Raw genomic sequence first — 19,036 nt, 5'->3', positions numbered from 1 at the left:
TGCTCTCATCCCTTCAGGAAAGTTGCCATGTCTGTTCGTCATTAGTATTCTCCCCACAACGACTCTGTCCTCCGCACAGTCATGTAACCCCGGTCCCACTCCTCTGCGCGCAGAGACACCGCTGATCTCTCAAGGCGCCACCCGTTTGTCCCCAGACGCCTTTGAAATGTGTCTTGGGCCCTGATGAGAGACAAACGATTCATACTGTAAATATCTGGGACGGAGAGGAAAAATAGGAAACAAATGTTAAGTTTCAACTCACACGCAGGAGTGTAATGAGTTAAGACTTTGTTTATTTTAAAAGGGGAAAAACGTGTACTGGAATTACATTAAGCACTTTGCGTAGATTTTAAAGTAAAAAACGGGGCACTTTCACTGTTGCTCGAGTTCCTGTCGGGCCGAGTCCGGGGTGGTAAGTAGGGCTGTGACTGGATTTCTCCCGGGCCAGCGCACTCCAAATTCCTTCCCCGTTGTTAAGGGAGACGGGTTCTGGAGTCATGGAGAAGCAAGCGCTGCTGGTCGCCGCTTTCCTGCTGCACATTCTCGCTGTTGCAGGTGAGATTTTTTTTTTTACTGTTTTAACCAAACCATACCTGTTTCCGCGTAAAGAAACGGCGTGTTTTCCGCGAGAGCGTTACAAGCGTTTTTAAAAAACTCCCGTACAGAGGATACTGTTGGATTTTAAGGAGTCTAAAACATTTTTGAGGGGTTTATTTTAAAGCCTTTGTATTTAGGCTTCTTAATTAATCAGCTGATATTTTGGTATATGTTTACTGTTTGTGCCGAAGAAAGCTACGCTGAAGGTTATTCGAGTTTGCGGGCAGGTACTGTACAATGCTACACGCACAGCACATCGACATGGCAGGGTCGTACTTTGTAAAAGTCAGCAAAAAGAAGATGGAGGAGACCGTGAGCAGCAGAGAGCATTCCCCTCCCTGTCGTCATTTTAATTAGTTTTGATCAATCAAATCAGGATTCGGTAAACTACAAAACCTGCCGCACTTCCAAGCGCCTTGGGGAGCCGGATTCAGGGCAGGGCAGTCAGGTGTGGGTTGGCGCTGGCGCTGGACTGGAGACTGCGTGAAGCTGTCGTGCTCTCCTGTGGACGTGGGCTATTCGCGAGCGCTCCCCTGGCCATGTTAATTGGTGTTTATGAGTGCGCCTGGTGATGGCCTGCCGTTCTGACTTGCAGACAGTCCTGCCCTGTATTCTGTGCTCCAGGCTGCATCAATCCTTAACCAGGAACAGGCTGCTATCGGATGATGGAGAGAACTCACATCGCACAACACTCCAGTTCCAATGAGGCCCCGTTACAGAACAGGTCAAGGTTTAGTCCTTTACTGAAAGGAAAAGAAAGGCGTTCCGCTGCCCGAGCCTTCTTCAGGTGTCAACGCACACCTGCAGAAGGCTCCACAGCTGAAAGGGGGTGTTCCTTTTCCTTTCAGCACGGACTGAACCTCTAGCTGTTCCACTGCAGCCTGCGCATGCTGAGGCAGGCCCCTGCCCGGAATTGACAGAACTCTTTGTGTAGCTCACGGTTGTGTAGCTGTTCCTTTAGGGGCTGGCGTGGTCTTTGAAATAGACGGTCCTGTAACGGGAGCCGGTCCTGACTCCCGTGTAGTGTAGTGCATCTTTAGGACCCTATGCAGAGGGTAAAATCCGGAAGAGACCGGAGAAGGGCGACAGGGAAACACGACGGGATCAGGATGGGATGACTGACGGGGGGGCGTGATGGCTGTGCTCCGGTGCTCGGTGAGGCCTGGCGCGGGGCAAACAAGTCCAAAACAATCCGGAAGGGGAAACCAGGCAGCAGTCCAAAAGTCCACTGCCGGGTGATCCATCCAAACAGACACAGGAACGGGGAACGAGGACGAGGAATCAGGAACAACAAAGTAAAATCACATCGGAGCCGGGTGCTCCGAGCCCCGGACCCAGACGGTCAGGAGGCCGGGGAATAAGACCCACCCTTGGGCTACGCATGAGCCCGGGGAACAGGCAAGCCTTGTAGCGTCCATCTTCCAACGCAGAGTCGAGAGCTACGGAAACGCCACACTTAAATAACAACCAGCAAACAGGGGGCAGGCGCACGCAATATCGGAACTTAAATAGGAAAGGGTAGGAGCGCCCTCTAGAGGAGGGATGACGATCGTGACAGATCCGGCACTTCATTCTCATAGCCACCCAGAGCAATCGGCAGAGAGGCTCCCGCCAGAGGGTAACTCTTCCTCGTGTTCACTCTCGCTGGCAGAGGCTGTGGGGTTTAGCATCAGGAATGCGCAGCTGGGGAGGTGTGTGCAGATGTGGGCGGCCAAGGGCAGGGGCAGGGTGTCTCTGGAGGACTGCGCGCCCGGGTCAGAGCTCCAGCTGTGGCGCTGGCACCCAGACACCCAGATGCTGACCAGCCTACGGACTGGGGAGTGCCTGAGCGCCCCGCGGCTCCGGGAGCACGAGCCAGTGCGCCTGCAGCCCTGCCGGGCCGCAGACGGGGAGGGACAGGCCTGGGGCTGCTCCAGGAAGGGCCACCTGACCCTGCAGGGCAAGGCGCTGCACCTCAGCGCTCGGCTGGGCTCCGCCAAGGTCTTCCTCTCCAGAGACCGCGGCCCCAACAGCAAGTGGAGGACTCTGGGCAACCAGAGCATCTGCGCCGGGGCTCCCCAGGCCCCCTCCCAGCATCGCCATGACAGCACGGCGGCCATGACAACCACCGCTCAGCGCCTGGAAGCACCACCCGCCTACAGCACGCCCCTGTCTGGCAGCACAGTCTCCTCAGAGAGTAAGAGCCGTCACCCCGCTGCAGCTGGAGACGCATCATAGCAGCAAAGCCATGCCAGGCGTCGAAGCTCCTGTAGAACTCGCGCCTGTTTCTGTAGTGACACCACGCCTGTGTGCTTCTAGTGTCTCATCTGCTTTTTAGAGCGCATCACATCATCTGACTCCGCAGAGTCCTGATGGGCATAACATATCAGGACCGTATTAATAGTGCTGTTTGTCTCTTAGACGCCATAACTGTTGTTTTCAGGTCTGAAGTCAAGAACCTCAGAATCCCGTCTCTTCTTTTTAAAGTCCTAGATGAGTTCATTGTTCATTGTGACGCTACCTTGATTTGATGGCATCTTTAAATCGTGAACTCCATAGGAAAACTGTCATACCTCGGTTTAATTACGTTACCAAGGAGAACTGGAGACAGAGAGACGGGTCTTGAGTGACCTCACTGGTGCAGATGAAGTTCAGTAATTAATGAATGTCGTAGCTGGTGACAAAGTGGCAGGGCTACACATACAGACTACAATTGCACACACTGGGAACAGTGAACAAAGTGTAACATGAAGTGTAACATGAAGTGGACTTATTCAGTTTCTCTTTTACAAGAGTGTGTGACAGGACTGTCTCATATTGAATGGAAATTCTTGTGTTTCCAGAGGTTGACTTGGGTGCCCCAGTGGGAGATGACTTTGCACTGTCAGCCCCCACTGCTGCAGCCTGGAAGAATGAGCTCACGCCTCTGCCTGACACCAGCGTTCCCCCGGCGGAGCCCTCTGTAGCCTTCATTAGTGTGGACTACGGTGAGTGCTGGACAGCGACGCTCTGGCCCAGCATTAGGAGATCTTCATCGCATCATGCACTTGCTGATACTCTAGACTTGTACTCCTTGTGCTTATGGAGCTGGATGACTCTTTATTTTTTAATGAAGTTGATGGATGCAATAGTTTCAACTGGGCTCCCTCACCACTGGTCTGGAGCTGATCTTAGTTGTTCTTGAACGCTCTTTCCGGAGTCTGTCCTTTCCAGGCCTGTCCATGTGATTGCAGTCTAGCACAAGGATGGGGGAGGCTGAGCTGAAACCCAGGAGGATTGTAATGCCATTGTCCATAAAAAGCATCAGCAAATCTAAACAGAAGAATAGATCCTGCAGATGTGGAAACGGACAGATGTTCTGTATATACATTTTTTAATATATTTTTTAAAAGCTTGTCAGCATGAGGTCCTTTAAAAGGAAAGACTTGAATTGCCGTCAAAAAGAAGCAGAAATTACTGCAACCTAAAGCTCCTTTTAAAGTTTGCTTTTGTGCTCAAACTGACAAAGCGCTGACAAGTTTTAACAGCATTCTGGATGAGCATGTTGTTAATCCTAATTCTTGTTAAACCATTGCATTACTTTATTTAGTTAAGTGGGAGAAACTCCTGCCTTTGTCCTTTCTGATACATTCTGTAGAATGAATACTAAACTGATCGTTATTGAACCTGAAAACTAGCACTTTCCGAGTACAATACTGTTTGGTGGGTGGCGCTGTGGTGCTGTGGTTAGCATTGCTGTCGCACAGAGCTGGCCCTGGGTTGGGGTGCTATTTTCATTGGTTTTACTGTATGTCCTCCCCATGTTTACTGTTTACTCTACTGGTAGATCTATCGGCATCTGTAAAGTTGGCCCTGCTATGAGTGTGGGCATGTCTGTGATTGTGTATAGCCCTGTAATGGACCGGCAACCAAACCAGGGTGTATCCTGCCTTCCGTCCTCTGCCTGCTAGGATAGGCTCTGTTTATGACAGTAACATGAAAATGGCAAAGAGGGGCAGCTCCAATGATAAAGAACAAGAGGCTGATGGAGCCCTCGCCATCCCCACCAGGATGTTATCCCCTGGGTCAGCTCCCACCCCTAGAGTCTTCAGGACGTGTGTGCACGGGGTGTGCAGTGTGTTCTGGTGCTGAGAGCTGACCTGGGGCCGCCGTCCTCTTCCACCGACCCTGTGTGCTGTTTTCAGGGGTGAGCTGGAAGATCGCCATGCTGGTCCTGTGCTCCCTGGCTCTGCTTCTGGGCTTGACCATCCTCATCCTCAATGTCCACTACAACAGGTGAGGTTCCGGTCAGAGTCTCAGTCTTTAGTGCCTCGTGCACGGCCTGTCTTTTATCTTCTATTACAGGTAAGAGATGTTGTCAGTTTGACTGGGAGCTCTGTTTCCTGTAATACACGTGAATAAGGGGACTAATGTGGGCAATTTAAAATTGCTTTATAACACAGCCACAGCCAGAACCTTGCTCCCTGACGTGCTGCACATGTGTCACAGACAGCGGCCGTGGTCCATGTGTTTTTCATGCTGCTGTGTGCCCCTCAGGAAGAAGAAGATCGTGTGTGTGTTGAAGTCCTACAGCCGGGGGGACGCGAGCGGCCAGGCGGCCCGTGGGGTGCCGGACGAGAGGGCGCCCCTCACCCAGCGCCCCCCCCAGCCCTCCCGCTCCCCCTCCCTGCGGCGCGGGGAGATCCTCATCGAGTGGAAGGACGGGACGGTCACCCCTCTCTTCGACAACGGCAGCTACCTGATAGACTGACGGGGGCGCGTCGGCGTGTGTGCGCTCATGTGAACATTGCCGGATCTGTATGTATGGATTGTGCCTGGAGGGTGATGAGGATTCTGAATTATTCATCAACGGTTCATTATAAAGAAATCAATCTTTTATAATTTAGTGTGTTCCAGGATAACCTCTCCCCCTTTTTTTTCCTCCCATATTTCAAAATTCAGAATCTTAGTGTTTGTATTTCCGCTATGAGGAAATGCAGTTTGAGGAGCGTCTCCAATATTTTGCTCAGACTCTTACTAGCCAACCGTTAGCTTATTCGAACCAAGGGGACAATATTTCCTTCCCTTGAACTGTGACCGTGACTTCGGGAACCCATCTCGGGCCAAGGAGGGGGTTGTGGGCCAGCAGTGGGCTCAGTCAGGGCAGAGCGATGGGCGCTCAGTCGCTCAGATTTAAATCAGTCGGTCATGTACCCCAGTGTGCGTGGGTGTGAGAAAGCTGTGTCACATTGCGTTTGTGTGTTGTAGATCCAGCATGTTCTTGGTCTGTTGCTGAGGGTAAATGGGGAAAAGAGAGCTGGACAGGAGTACCTTTTAACAGAGCTGCGAGGTGTACAGGTTTTACCCAGTACAGAAGGAAACTCTTTATTAATAAAACATCCCCTTTTAGAAATTGTTGTCAAGATCGCACATCATTTGTTGATCAGTTATTTTTTATTTCTTAATTTTAAGATAGGGAAACATTTACAGCACTTTGTAATACCAGTTTGTTTTTTTCCAAAAAATGTTTAATAATTTGAAAAATATTAATTACATTCTTATATCCTTCTTTTGTGTATTAAACGGAATGCCACCGAATGTCTGACCTTATGAACTTGAAAGTGGTTGAAAATGTAATGTTTTTTTTCAGTTTTAAAATGATTTGAACACTACTATTTTAATTCTAGAAAATACTAAACATCTGCACAAAATGACCATAGCTGGTGCCCTTACTGGCATTTTTATACATTCTAGCATAACATCATAGTGTATTTAGAGGGTTGATTTATAGAACCTTTGCCTTCACAGATGTTTTGTAAGGCATTGTAATTCTTTTGGGCCGATTGTGCTATTCTATGTACAGTAGCTGCAAGAAAGCCCTTGTTGTTTATGAGGGTTCACTATTTGCTGTATTTGTCTAACTGGTGATTCTCAGTTTCTGTTGTAAAGGCTGTGAGGGTGTATCAGATTGTTAAATGACATAGCCAACAATTAACGCAAGGATCTGTACACTTGAAAACTGTGACCTAATGTTTCAATAAAGGACAGGCTTGACTCTGGACTGCTCTGTGTCAGTGATTTATGCGACGGTGAGGAAGAGAGAGCTGCTGAGAATCAGAGCCTGCAGGTTCAGTAGGGGGAATTTTGGATAGTGCAGGAGTTGGAGAGATGGATTTCCTGTTTGTTTTTATATGCAACTACTCATGCTATAATAACGCCACAGCTAATACAGTTAACATTACTAGGACTAATCTTTCACACTACTGTTTGCTTACAATTATGATGATTCAGTTTCAATAAGACCAATTGTGCTGCAATCTTCGAATCTGTCTTGATCTGTCTGGCTGGCTCACAGTGTGGGGTGCCCCAGTGCACTGGAGGTGTCTCAGGGCATGCCTGTTGAGAGTATCTGTCTAGGCATTGACAGTTTTCCCACAGAGGTGGGACTCAGGCCCTGAGATCTCCAGGCACTAGTTTTAAGAGCAGGGGTGGAACCCCAGAGTGATTGCCAAATCCCACTGAGAGCTCACAAAATCTCTCCTGCATGAGTTCCTCCCTTACCTTTTCACAGGGATGGTTCCCCACCCATTCCCTCTCAAACTGTTCTCAAGGCACAGCTCTGGGATGTTCCCTTCTTCTAAGAATGTTTGCCACACTGATGTTGCACAATAATTATCACTTTTTCCCACTGCTTCTACAATAATTAAATGTACTTTCTTCTTGCTGACCCTTTGCCACCCTTCCCCGCCCGCTGGCGAACCCAGTGTTGCTCTCTGATGCCCGGTGCCTGTTGCATCAGCGGTACCTTGGCATTAGACAGTGTGACAACTGGCTTTATGTACCGATGCAGAACGACCTCTCTGTTCCTGTGCTCGTGTACAATTACTGGTTCAACTATTTTCTTCCGGCAAGATCAGAAAGCAGCATACAGTAAATCAGACCTGTTTTTCATACAAGCTTTTCTGTCTCTGGCGTGGAATTGTCGAGCTTCTGAGTGGTGAGGGGGTGAACGTGGGTACATGGTTTTGCTGCTAGGACAGAGGTATGGGGGCATGCAGAAGAGATTAAACGGACCAGTCTAAAAATATTCTTCTACAAGCCCTGTTGACGTTCTCTTTGTTAAACCTCTGCGAATATTGGGCCAAATCCTTAGTATAACAACAGCATCTGCTGTCAATGTCTCCATTGTTGTAGAAAGCCGTGGATTCATGAGGTAATGTAGCTTGTTTTTAATTAATATCCATTATTCTGTTTAATTTTCTGGAAAGGGTGGGGTCAGCTCAGGCGTCAGAGTGCTGGCAGTGCAGAGGCTTTCCGAGAATGTCTAATGATCAACTCAGATGCCGGTCGGTAACTCTTCATTTCTGGCGCTTTCTGACCCTCCTGTTGCCTCGAAGGTTCAGGCGGCGGATGGCGGTGGAATTGAGGATCTTGTCCTGACGTGCTCCTGACGGCTGTTCTTCAGGCTGCGAGGCCGGAGAGGCTGGATGTTGGGACCTGTCACTAGAAGAATGGAGGTTGAAATCCTGGGTGGGGTGCCACCGTTGTGCCCTTGAGCGAGGTACTGCACTCAGAGCGTACAAACGCTTGGCTGTGCGGATGGGTACGTGCTGGATGTGAGTTGCTTTGAATAAAAGCGTCAGCCAAATCTTAATAATTACACTGAGGTTATTCAACGAGGTGCTTTCTCTGTGAAAGAAAACACACAGGGAGTGGTTTGACCTCCTGTTCTGTTGTTTCCTACTTCTCAATATTCTTCTGAAGTTTGAGATAAAGGATATTGCTTCTCGCAACTGACGTACAAATTTCTATTACTTTTTTTTTGTAAAATCGGTATTGGAAATCCAATACCTTTCTATTTTCTGAGTTCTTATTCCTTCATCCCTTTTCTGTGTACTCAAGAGAATCGTAGCCCTACGTTTCAGCTCTATGTTGACGAGATGATCCAATGATTTTTTCAGAATCAGACCCAGAATCAGGATCACCCTCATTTGCCAAGTATATTTCATGTACAAAGAATTTACTCAGGTGTACTTGGTGTTGCAAAAACATTCTACATACAGTATACCACACAAACAAGACAATGGACTTCATTAAGTCAGAGCATATATAACTAGGAATTCTGGTTAAACAAAAAAAACAGCCCTAGGATAGAAACCGGTCAAGTAATGTAATTCTGGCTTTAATGGTCCCTTACTGTCTTCCTGAGGGACATTTATGAAAGACATGGTAATGTGGGTGGGAGGAGGCTTCAATCTTTCATGCCTGCTTTTTTGCTCAGGAATTGAACAAATGGTCAATGGAGGGCAGATGACAGCCAGTGATCACAGAGCGAGTAACACACTGCAGTTTGCCTTCGAAGCAGGAAGACACATTGCAAAACTAGTTCTAGAGAGTCAGAATGCTCTCAATAATGGGTCCACAGAACTGTAACAGAATTGGTCGAGAGACACCAAAATTTGTCGGTTGTCACAGAAAGTACATTCTCTGCTCTGCTTTCTTCGTGACACTGGTGAAATTCATGTCCAATTTAATTGTATCAGAGATCATAATTCCCAAAAACCTAAAGGACTCCACCATACTCACAGCCACAGCACTGATTTCCAGGGAGAGAGGTTCTGGAGAACTTAAGTTCTTAACACACCATGATACCAACCAACCTCCCTCCTGTACAGGGTCTCATCATCATTAGTGACCTACATGGGTGATGTCATCTGCAAATGTAATTCGTCTGATGGTGGAGTCGCTGGAGGTGCAGTCATTGGTGTACAAGGAATAGGGTAATGGGCAAAGCACACATCCTACCAGTCTGACAGATAAAGGTCACAGTAAATCCACTGGCAGATGGAAATTCAACAGTAACAATTTATTGTAAAGGAGTTCTTGAATGACACTATTAAACACGGGATTGCACTGAAATCATTTTTACATAGTGCCTGAAGACTGTAGATGTTGCAAAATGCAGTGAACAGCACCATCCAATGACCTGTTGACCCTACAGAACAAACCTAAAATCATCGGTTCCCACTGCTGGTCTTGGTGATCCACACATTTGCTGGTGTTCATTCCATCCCACCCCTGTTAGATAATTAAGCCTTACTTGATGTAAGAAGTCGCATTGTTCCAGGGGTGTCCAAACCTTTTTTTATTGGGGGCCAGATGGAGAAACAAAATATGGAGCAGCAGGCCACAGACTGCTGTACCTCTAATAATAAAATAAATATTAGAGATATAATACCAGATATGAGTGCATTCCAATAACCAAATTGCCTTTTAATTTAGGGGACTACCCTAATAGGTGTTTCGTTTCATAATGTCTCTTTACATTAAATTCCTTCATCACAGCAACTGATTCTTGGCAAATTACACACACTTGGTGAAAAAGTATTAATTTTGCCAGCATGGCTGGAATCTCCTGCATTCACTGTCAATTTTTTGTTTCTTTGGTTCCGCCATTTTGAAAAGCTTGCTAACGTTAAATTGCAGAATTAAAGTTCTGAAGAGGGTAAAGAGGAGGGAAGGGGGTAGCTAATCAGTTTTGAGATGTGATTTTACGTGATGGCGGCACATCATTTTACGTGATGACTACAAACATTTTGTTTGTAGTCACAGGTTTGGGATTTCATAATCATTTAGAAAATACAGCTCTTAAAGATCCAAGTAATAGGTTTATTCCCTGCTGAAAAGAGAAGAAAGAAAAACACAACGTTTCGGCCGTGGAGCCTTCTTCAGGCGTGAGAGAGACAGGGCAGTTAGCAAAGGTAATGTAGCGATTGCGCGTCACTAGCCGACTGTGACCGGGATCGCTGGGCGACGCCCACTGTGGGGCAGGCTCTCGCGACACAGCGGCTCCCGCGGTACCGCCTGTGACGGACACGCCTCCCCTGCAACTGGCACCGAGACCTCCGGCGGGGGGCGGGGCTGCGTGTGACGTGTTGAAAAGCGAGTGGCTGAAATGAGAGCGGATCAGGAACTCGCTCCGGCGCGACGTTGCGCGGCGGGTAGCTGCGAGGCAAAACGTGAGAACTATACAGCTAGCTGTTTCACATCAGGTAGTAATATTGTAACGCATACGGCCACCATTGCAGGTTGTGCGAGCCGGCTTACCAGCGCGGTGGCGTCACCGCCCTTCCCTGTGAATAGCAGGGACCGCAGCCGCTGGGCTGACGGGAGATCTCCCTTTCGCTCGACTGGCTGGGTCCTTGTTGGGTGACGCCGGAGGCCCGGGTTCGAGTCCCTGATGGTGTGGGGGCCGACTTGAGGCGGCAGAGGCGAGGGCGCGTACCCGCGTGAACCCCGGAGCGCTACAATATGTAATTATGGCCGATTGTGTTTGTGCAGCATTGGTCAACCTGGAAGCAAGGACAATGTCACTAAGGAATATTTTTTTATATATATAGTTTTTCAAATCTAGATTTTCTTAATTAGAGTTTGTAGTCTTCCTTTTGGAATATGTCTTTAGCGTCGTTTTGAAGTTAGTGGGCCGGGGAGTGGAATGTTTTCCCTTCACCGAATGTATTCATTTTTGTGTCATTTTCACATTCTTCCACTAGATGGCAACACATTACACGTTAGCGCTGAGCGTTGATACAGAGTTTAACAGGCCTTCCTCCAAAACGCGCTGGTTAACGGGTAGATATCATATTCACAAACGGAAAAAAGAGACAAATCTCAGTTTTTGATGTTCCGATTTGTAATTCCCTCTGGCGGTGTGGTGTTATGTGATCTTTTGGGGGTTCACTTAACTTTTTGGATACCTTTTCGCCTTCGGTTCTGTAATTTGTTGTTCAATAACATTTTGGAAAAAAAAGAAAATAATTTACTGATTAAGGTCAAGTCATCTGCATGCACTTTAATCCCCAGCATGTCGGGGAATATCCCAGGCTGTTTTTTTTTCGGATTTCTCTTAATTACACATTATTTCTGAAACCTGTCTCCTTATTAGAATTATTATCAATATGGTCGATTTGATTTGAATAATCGTCAATGTGGGGACAAATCTACATACAGTAGAGTAATAGAGTAGTCCCACGAAACCACAATGTGTTCTCCAGCTCTGCCCATTAACATGTATAATAATAAGATACAGCGTATTTACAGGCTTTCCTGAAGAGAACATGTCCTCATAAACACGCGACAAACCCTGACCTGCAGTCACATTGGCCGAAGTCAGAATAGCTTTGCCCTGTGGCAGGGAAAGAGCTGAAGGGCTTAGCAATGTGTGCAATGAAAGCAGTTAAAAAGATTTTCTAAAAGCATTTTGGAAAGCGTTTCCACTACGCCACAATGCAACACATCCAGACTTCTTTGCTTTAAATCAAAAACTAAAAATTGATTATAACTGTCAATATTGAAATAAAAAGATATGTAAAGGCGATAACAACATTTAGTTAGAGCACATTGTATGCTATGACTTCACAGGGTACAATGCAGATCTTCTTTTACACCAGAGAGCAAAAGTTTGATCGTTCACAAAGATGAGGATATTCATCTTTATCAAGCCTTAAAACTAAATCCAGGAAGTGATCAAGGTCCATAGAGCTTTTCCTGAGATAACCAGGATGCCCTGGAATTCCAGCACCCAGACCAGGCCGCTGTCAATGGGGGCAATACTGACTGTCTGTCTGTCTCTTCTACACCAACTGTTGTAGTGGCTTAATTACCACATTTTATTAGTGTGCTAATAATGCTGTTACCTTGTATTCATTGAATCTCTGTCTGTAAATTGCTGATGGCTCTGATGGATGGATTACTAGCAGCTGTATAACTCACTCTGTATTTACTTCTATTGTACTGATACAATTTCTAATTGTTGAAGTGAATTTAGGCCATCAAATGACTGCAGTTAACATACACTCAGACACATCTAGTCTCAGGGTGTTTGGCCAGATAAGGCATCCCTGGAATTACCCTCTGGGCCTCCGTCAATTTCAATTCAGTTCAATTCAAGATGCTTTATTGGCATGACCGATGAGTACGATCAGTGTTGCCAAAGCAAATTAAAAAAAAAGATTAACATGAATCAAAACAATAAAATAAAACCTACAGACATATTACAGACATTTACAACAAAGACAAATCATAAAACATTTACATACAAAGCTATGGAGCATTATTGTTCACTGTCACTCTGTGTCACTCTGGATGTGCCCTGTGGCAAATGATCTGTCCTCTTCTGATCCTGTTCCAAAAGCACACCCCTACTGTCTGTTCAGTCTCGGCAGCACAGCTATGCAAGACAAAAAGCACTGTTACAATGTCAGCTGCAACAGATGCCAATTCTGCCTTAGCAGTCTAATAAAAAACGTTAACAATGGGGAAGGTTTTACCATATACTCATGTCAGCTCATCTGTCATCGAGTGCTGCAGACAATTGCATCCAATAAACAAACTAGAAGAAGCCATCCTTAGAAAGGATGTGAGATAATACTTCAGTTTCCCGAGTGAGGTCTGTGTAAATAAACAAAAGCACAAGAGTACAATTTAATTAAAGGCCTAAACACAACTCAGCCGCCTAATGGGTCTCTTCCAAGAGGAAGTACCTGCAGCTCACTTTCGGCTGGGAGAGGGGGCTGGTCTTTGGTTTGAATACCCTCTCTGCTGGCAAAAGAGCTGAGTATCAGAGGTTTTATCAGTTCTATAAAAGCCTGGTACACCTTAGCCAGATTTAGGGTTTGCTGTCCTCTCCCTTTGAAAGTGTTGCACATCTTACAGAAAATGACAGCTGCAAAAGATCTACAAACACAGCAGCTGCCACCACTGCTGAAATATAAAGGTCTACCAGATTGTGGCAGAATGGCTTCTTCTAAAGGGAAGCCCTTCTCCTCCCACTGATGTACCGCATTACAATCCCCACACGTGCTCTTGGAACATTTGGCATCAGCAGTCGCATGCTGTGCTCCTGCCTGTACACCACAGGCTTAAACAAGTCAGCTTGCAGAGTCCGAGACCAGTGCTTGGCCCTGTGCATTCTTCCCCCAGTCGTCCTGCATCCTGGAGAGTCCAACATGGTTTGTGACAGGAGCAAACCAAGCCAGTAAGTAAGACAGAGAAGCTTTGACAGTTTTTTTGACTGGCCATAAATGCTTTTCAGCTACTGGGTTATTCTTCCCATGGTACAGGCAGTCTCACCTAAGACGGAGCATAAATCAATACTTCTTATTGCCTGTCGGATCCCCGTCGTTATACACTGTGCACGGGGAGTCTGGGTCCTCTAGTTATCTCTTGTGCATCTTTCAGGCATTGTTAGAGAAACTCTGTCATCCCTCCCCAGGCCCCGGCTGCTGCCAGTTTCCCAGGATCTGTCCAGGGAGAGCTGAGGGTAATAGAGTATGTCACTTCCTTAGACGATAGGTGCCCTTTCACCAGGGCCATGAACTTGGTCATGTTCCTAGGATCACCTCTCCCAGTCTAATTACAAAGGTCAGTGGAAAGGCTCCTTGGATAAACATCTGGAAATAACATTTTACTGTCTTAGTGGGTGGGGTTTACTCAGGCTGTAGTCATTCTCAAACAACATGTTTTACATCAGAATCTGGGACCGTGCTGTTACCTCGGGCTTATAGTTGTACAATTTTATGTTTGTGTGATTGACATCAACCTTTAGAAATCTGTGGTCTTGAGATGGGCTTTGCTCATGTTAATTGGTGCTACTTTTACAGCCCACAGGTCCAGATCCTCAGGCTTACTTAACCTTCCTGCCATTCTCCCAGGAAGCCAGGTATTCATCCACATCTACATCCACATTTTGCCCTGTTCACCGTCATTTCTTTTTGATTTATCAGCTGGTCTTGCGCTCATTCTGTTTGAACACTGCTGGACTCTTTTTAAGCAGCTAGTTGCTCCTGGACGATGGCTATCTGGTGTCAGTATCTTCCTACTGTACCTTACTAGCATCTTGGTAGTGACTTGTCTCTAACTGGGCAGCTGCCTCCTGCACAAACACTTTAACAATGTTGAGACACTATCCCAGTCCAACCACCAAAAATGAAAGCTTTTCCTATAGACCAGCTAGTTTTGCCGGGGAGAAATCCCTGCAGCTGACTTCCAGCCAGGAGAAGGAACCAGTCTCCTGGTCCTGATGTTGTCTTTGTACAGGTTGGAGCATCACATTTAGGACTGTGATGGAGCAGTTTTGGGAGGGAAGGCACTCACCCCTTGGAAAAGATGCTGACTGTGGGTGAAGAACAAGCAGAGGGTGGCATTGCTTCGAGATCGCCACCAAGACTGGTACAGTGGGCAAGCCACTGCAAAGAGGGGCTGACCCAGAACGATGGCAGCTAAGTATACAAATGTCTTAGTTGCCACTTAGGCAAAAAAAACTTGTATCCTTTACTGTGTATTGATGAGGCTGTGGAGAACATCTCTGATTCCCACTGATTTAGTGGGCAATGGCAGCTAGATATGGCCCCAAAGGGTCTTCCAAAAGCTGCCTTTCTATTGGTCGAGTGTGATTAGTCCAATAAAAGGCCACTGGGAAACTTGTTCGGGTCTACAGCTGCAACAGTACAAGGCGGTTCCCACGTCCCAACCTGGGAGAGCCACTGCCAGCAACCAGACGAGGATTTTCCAGGGACTGCCGAGCACTATGGGTCAGCGGTGGTGCTTCGTCATGGCGACTTGACTCCCTACAGAACCAAGAGGGCAGAGAAACCCCTGTCTCTGCAGAGAACTGTGGGATCCCAGAAGAGCAAGGGGAAGTGATTTTTGTTTTCTTCTGGAGTCTCCAACCATGAACAATAATTAAGAGACTGGTGGTCTCCGAGTGGAGCTGGGAACCCAGAGAGATAGCAGAGAGCTCCAACAGACAGCACCTGGTTATATGGAGAACGTATTAAGTATACAGATGTCTTAGTTGCCTGAGGGGATAGCCTGAAGCCTACAGAGATGCTTAGTCACAGGTGAGGGCAATGTGGCACCCAAAGGCCTCTGCGATTCGTATTGTTATGCCGGAACAATAGGACAGGAAGAGACTATCTCTAGCTCCAGAGTGGATGGGCTGCTGGGATTGGGACCGATGTGATTGTATTACTTTCCTGTTTTTTGTTGCATTTTTTTATTTAGCTTTCATTATTTAGCATTGTGGTACATTCTGTTTGTTTCACCCCTTGTTTGTGACCTTGCAGTGAGAGGCTGCTGGCTCTGTGCCATCTCTGTAGTGGCAGTAGAGCTGGTCAGCCGTCACGCTGGTGCTTTGAGGGGAGTGGAATGGAGTGGAGGGGTGGCATTGTTGTCTTATGCAATAAACGGAACCACCTCCACCTGTGGGCACAATGACCAGCTGTGGATTTCCAAACAAGATTTGTATTTATTCCCAAGGAAACACAGTACCTACCTGTATATGAGCTATACTGAATGAGAGATATTATTGAATTAATCTACTTCATTTCAGGAAACTATGAAAAGCAACAATAACTTTTGCAAAACAATTTTTAAAGCTCCGGTTTCCTCATTGAGCATCTATTTGATCTGCATCGGCATAATGTTGAACAATGAACATATTCCTGCATCCTAACCCTCTGAAAACACTTCAAGTAGGAAACTACTTATGAACCTAATTATGTTTTCCTCATTCAATTCATACTAGAATGATCTTGTTGTGAAAATTCCTTTAAAATTTGTGGCTTGTTCTGCAGAATAGATAATAGAATAGAGCTTTTAAACTTGCTGCTATTACTTTTTTTACAGTGTGTTAATTTGGCAACATTCCTTGTCTGGCCCTGTGGAATGAAATGCAAGGTGTTTCAGTGGCGGTGGTTGTATGTAAGAAACAGGGCAGTGCACACAGGAATACACAATAAAACAATACCGTGCGGCGACACACCCAGGTGCTGGGGCGCTGTAACGGGATCTTTAAAATAGATGGGCTCAGGAAAATAAACACAATCACAGCCGTACGGTAGGAAAACAGCATTCCTCTTGTTCATGATGAGGGGAAATGAAGACAAAACAGCACACACAAAACAAAAGCCTGAGCTCCTCTTTGAGAAGCTAGCTCAGAAAATAAGATCAAGGAACAGAAGAAAGGTAACAAAGGTGAAGCCATCCAACACATCAAGATTTCAGCTAGCCATTTCTTAGCAGTGTATACTATGCTAGCCTCGGCTTCTTCCAATATACACTCTGGGCAGCTAGGGCCTGCTTTCTCATTAAGGCCTCTGTTCTGATTCTCTTCTCAAAACTGAGTTTCTCTCTGTTACTCGCACAAATCGTCTCTAAAACCTGATGCTTACATTCCATAAGGAACAAGCAAAGGTGTATTCCATGCCCTAAAATAGAGAAGAAAAGAAATGCGATGTTTCGGCTGTGGAGCCTTCTTCATGTGTGTTCTTCAGCTGGGAATAAGTCTTTGCTTGGTCCTAAGCAGCCTGCACATGCTGACGCAGCTCCCTGCTTGAAGCGTTTACATTCCAGTCGCAGTCGGTGCTTCTGGTGAGCTCACCTGCAGGAGATCTGTCCTCTGTTCCCACATGGCAGATCAGCCTTGGAGCCCCCTGCTTCCTGAGTTTTAAATCATCACTTGTTGTCTCCCACCTGGTCAGGTGGCCGAGGGCAGCAGCCCACGCCCCACAGCATTCTGGGGAATGTGGTTTGGGTAAAGGTATTGTCTCAGTCGTGGGCACGAGATTTTGTCTTCTTCCAAATGAGCCTAGATTTTTTTTTTCTAAGCTCTTGAAAAGAAAGACCTTTATCTTGAAAGGCCAAACACCTTGTACACGAAAAAGCCAAACAGATGAGATCACTTGTATGGTAAAGGGCGGAACTGAGCAATGTGGGCCAAATACCTCTCTCTAATTTAAAACCTTTCACATGTTCTCATTAGGCTTTCAAGTACTACAAGCCTCTAGTGGCCTTAAGAGTTTTTCTCTGATCCCGCTTTTGAAACTTAGCTTGTGTTCAGAGAGTGGAAAACATACAGTAGCAAACGCATACGAAGCAGGAATACTGAGAAGGTGAATCCATCCATCCCCGCTTTTTCTAACTGCTTTATCCAGTACAGGCTCATGGGGGAGCTGGAGCCTATCCTGGCAAGCAGTGGGCGCAAGGCAGGGTACCCCCCGGACAGGATGCCAGTCAATCACATGGCACAAACATGGACATACCCACACCAGGGCCTATTTGCCAAGAACCCAATTAACCCACAGTAACAGCATGTCTATGGACTGTGGGAGGAAACTACTGCACCCGAGGGAAACCGACACAAGCATGGGACAACATACCAACTCCTCACAAGAATTGAACCCAGGACCTCAGCGCTACTTGGCAACAATGCTAACCACTGTGCCACAATTACCCAGATGAAGTGGGGCCTCTGTCTATCACCGTGGTGACCAGACCTGTAAATTTCACGACATTCTTCTTCAGAACGGCTGCACTGAATGCACCTGCTTGGCGGATTTCATATTTTACCAAAGCCTTTTCAGGTTTGGACATGAACAGTTGTTATGACAGCCTTTGAAACACGTCATGGACTACTCTGAAATTTGTGGTTCATTGAACCACCTCCTTTTTCCCCAAAAGCTTTTGTCCGTTTAATTCCAATTTTTTTAAGTAATTTTATTACTAACAGACTAAAACATGGGGTTGGTGCAGTTTCTGAGTAAACATGTTGGCCGTCTGCTATCTCTTTTTAGTCATTGTTGATAACACCGTAACACTAAAAGCAAACATTATTTCTCACAGCTCAAACGGCCTTTGTCTTGCTTCACCAGCTGAACTGAAACTACAGTAAATCAGTTTCCGATCTGCAAATTTCAACCTGCTGCAATGATTTTTTTTCTGTCCATAGCGGTTCATAATTGCTTGGAGAAATGTGGCTTCTCACGCAAATAACTCTCGTTTAACAAACATTTGGCCTATTGACACCAAACCTAATAGTTAACATTTTTAATGAGCGTGCAGATTTCATTAAACACCCACACTGTGCATCACCTGTGTGGTGAAACCACAAAATTTGCAAATGTTCTAAAACTGCCCTATTAGCTTCAAACTTGGAAGGTATCATGCAGGGTGTTGATGCTAGTATGGTATTACAAAACAACATCTTCTCAATAAACATCCCACACAGCAAAGACTTATTGGGTACAAGCCGTTTGGACACTTAGTTCCTCCTTTGATATTAATTTACTGTTAATGCAATTGGCAGTTGTTGAAATAGGGTTTGGCTTAAACCACAATGGCCGGCTGCCACTTCATTCCCAGATCCAAACTGCCCGCAGCCTTGGAAAGCACTGCACGAGCTGACTTGACAGTGGCATGTTACATCATACTAAAACCTGCTACAGAGTCGTAGCTCACTTTATGCCCATAACAGGCCGTCACCTGCTTGACGGGTGACCTACTTCCAGCTGCTCTCCTACAGAAAGTGTTAGACTCTGGGCAATGCATTCCAGATGCCCTTAGATTAGGTTCACTCACGGCTAAAAAGCAAGTGGGTTTGGGTCGTCCCTGAAAATCCTCAAGCTGTTGGGGGTTCTCTGGT

The 19,036-nt window shown here is 46.4% G+C and overlaps 1 protein-coding gene and 1 long non-coding RNA gene across 3 annotated transcripts; both read left to right on the top strand.

The window, feature by feature from the left end:
- On the top strand, nt 1–6,616 carry LOC148673767 (uncharacterized). Of its 2 annotated transcripts, XM_088630564.1 has the most exons (5): nt 1–555; nt 2,249–2,773; nt 3,420–3,563; nt 4,761–4,851; nt 5,113–6,616. In XM_088630564.1, the coding sequence occupies exons 1-5, from the start codon at nt 498–500 to the stop codon at nt 5,324–5,326; spliced, it is 1,032 nt and encodes a 343-aa protein (XP_088486690.1). In that variant the 5' UTR covers nt 1–497; the 3' UTR covers nt 5,327–6,616. The 2 variants fall into 2 exon arrangements, with proteins under 2 accessions (XP_088486690.1, XP_088486689.1); XM_088630563.1 differs by lacking the exon at nt 1–555 and having other exon boundaries at nt 563–2,773.
- A 3,854-nt stretch (nt 6,617–10,470) lies between these two features.
- LOC148673766 (uncharacterized) lies at nt 10,471–14,862 on the top strand. The gene is made up of 3 exons (XR_015936221.1): nt 10,471–10,607; nt 13,829–13,977; nt 14,217–14,862. It is a non-coding gene; the product is annotated as an uncharacterized LOC148673766 (long non-coding RNA).
- The last annotated feature ends 4,174 nt before the right edge of the window (nt 14,863–19,036 follow it).

The sequence above is a fragment of the Lepisosteus platostomus genome, chromosome 4, assembly GCF_059453375.1.
Source record: "Lepisosteus platostomus isolate fLepPlt1 chromosome 4, fLepPlt1.hap1, whole genome shotgun sequence".
In the NCBI taxonomy this organism is placed as follows: Eukaryota; Metazoa; Chordata; class Actinopteri; order Semionotiformes; family Lepisosteidae; genus Lepisosteus; species Lepisosteus platostomus.
Note: the sequence above shows the minus strand (reverse complement) of the source record. Positions and strands in the feature narration are given on the sequence as shown.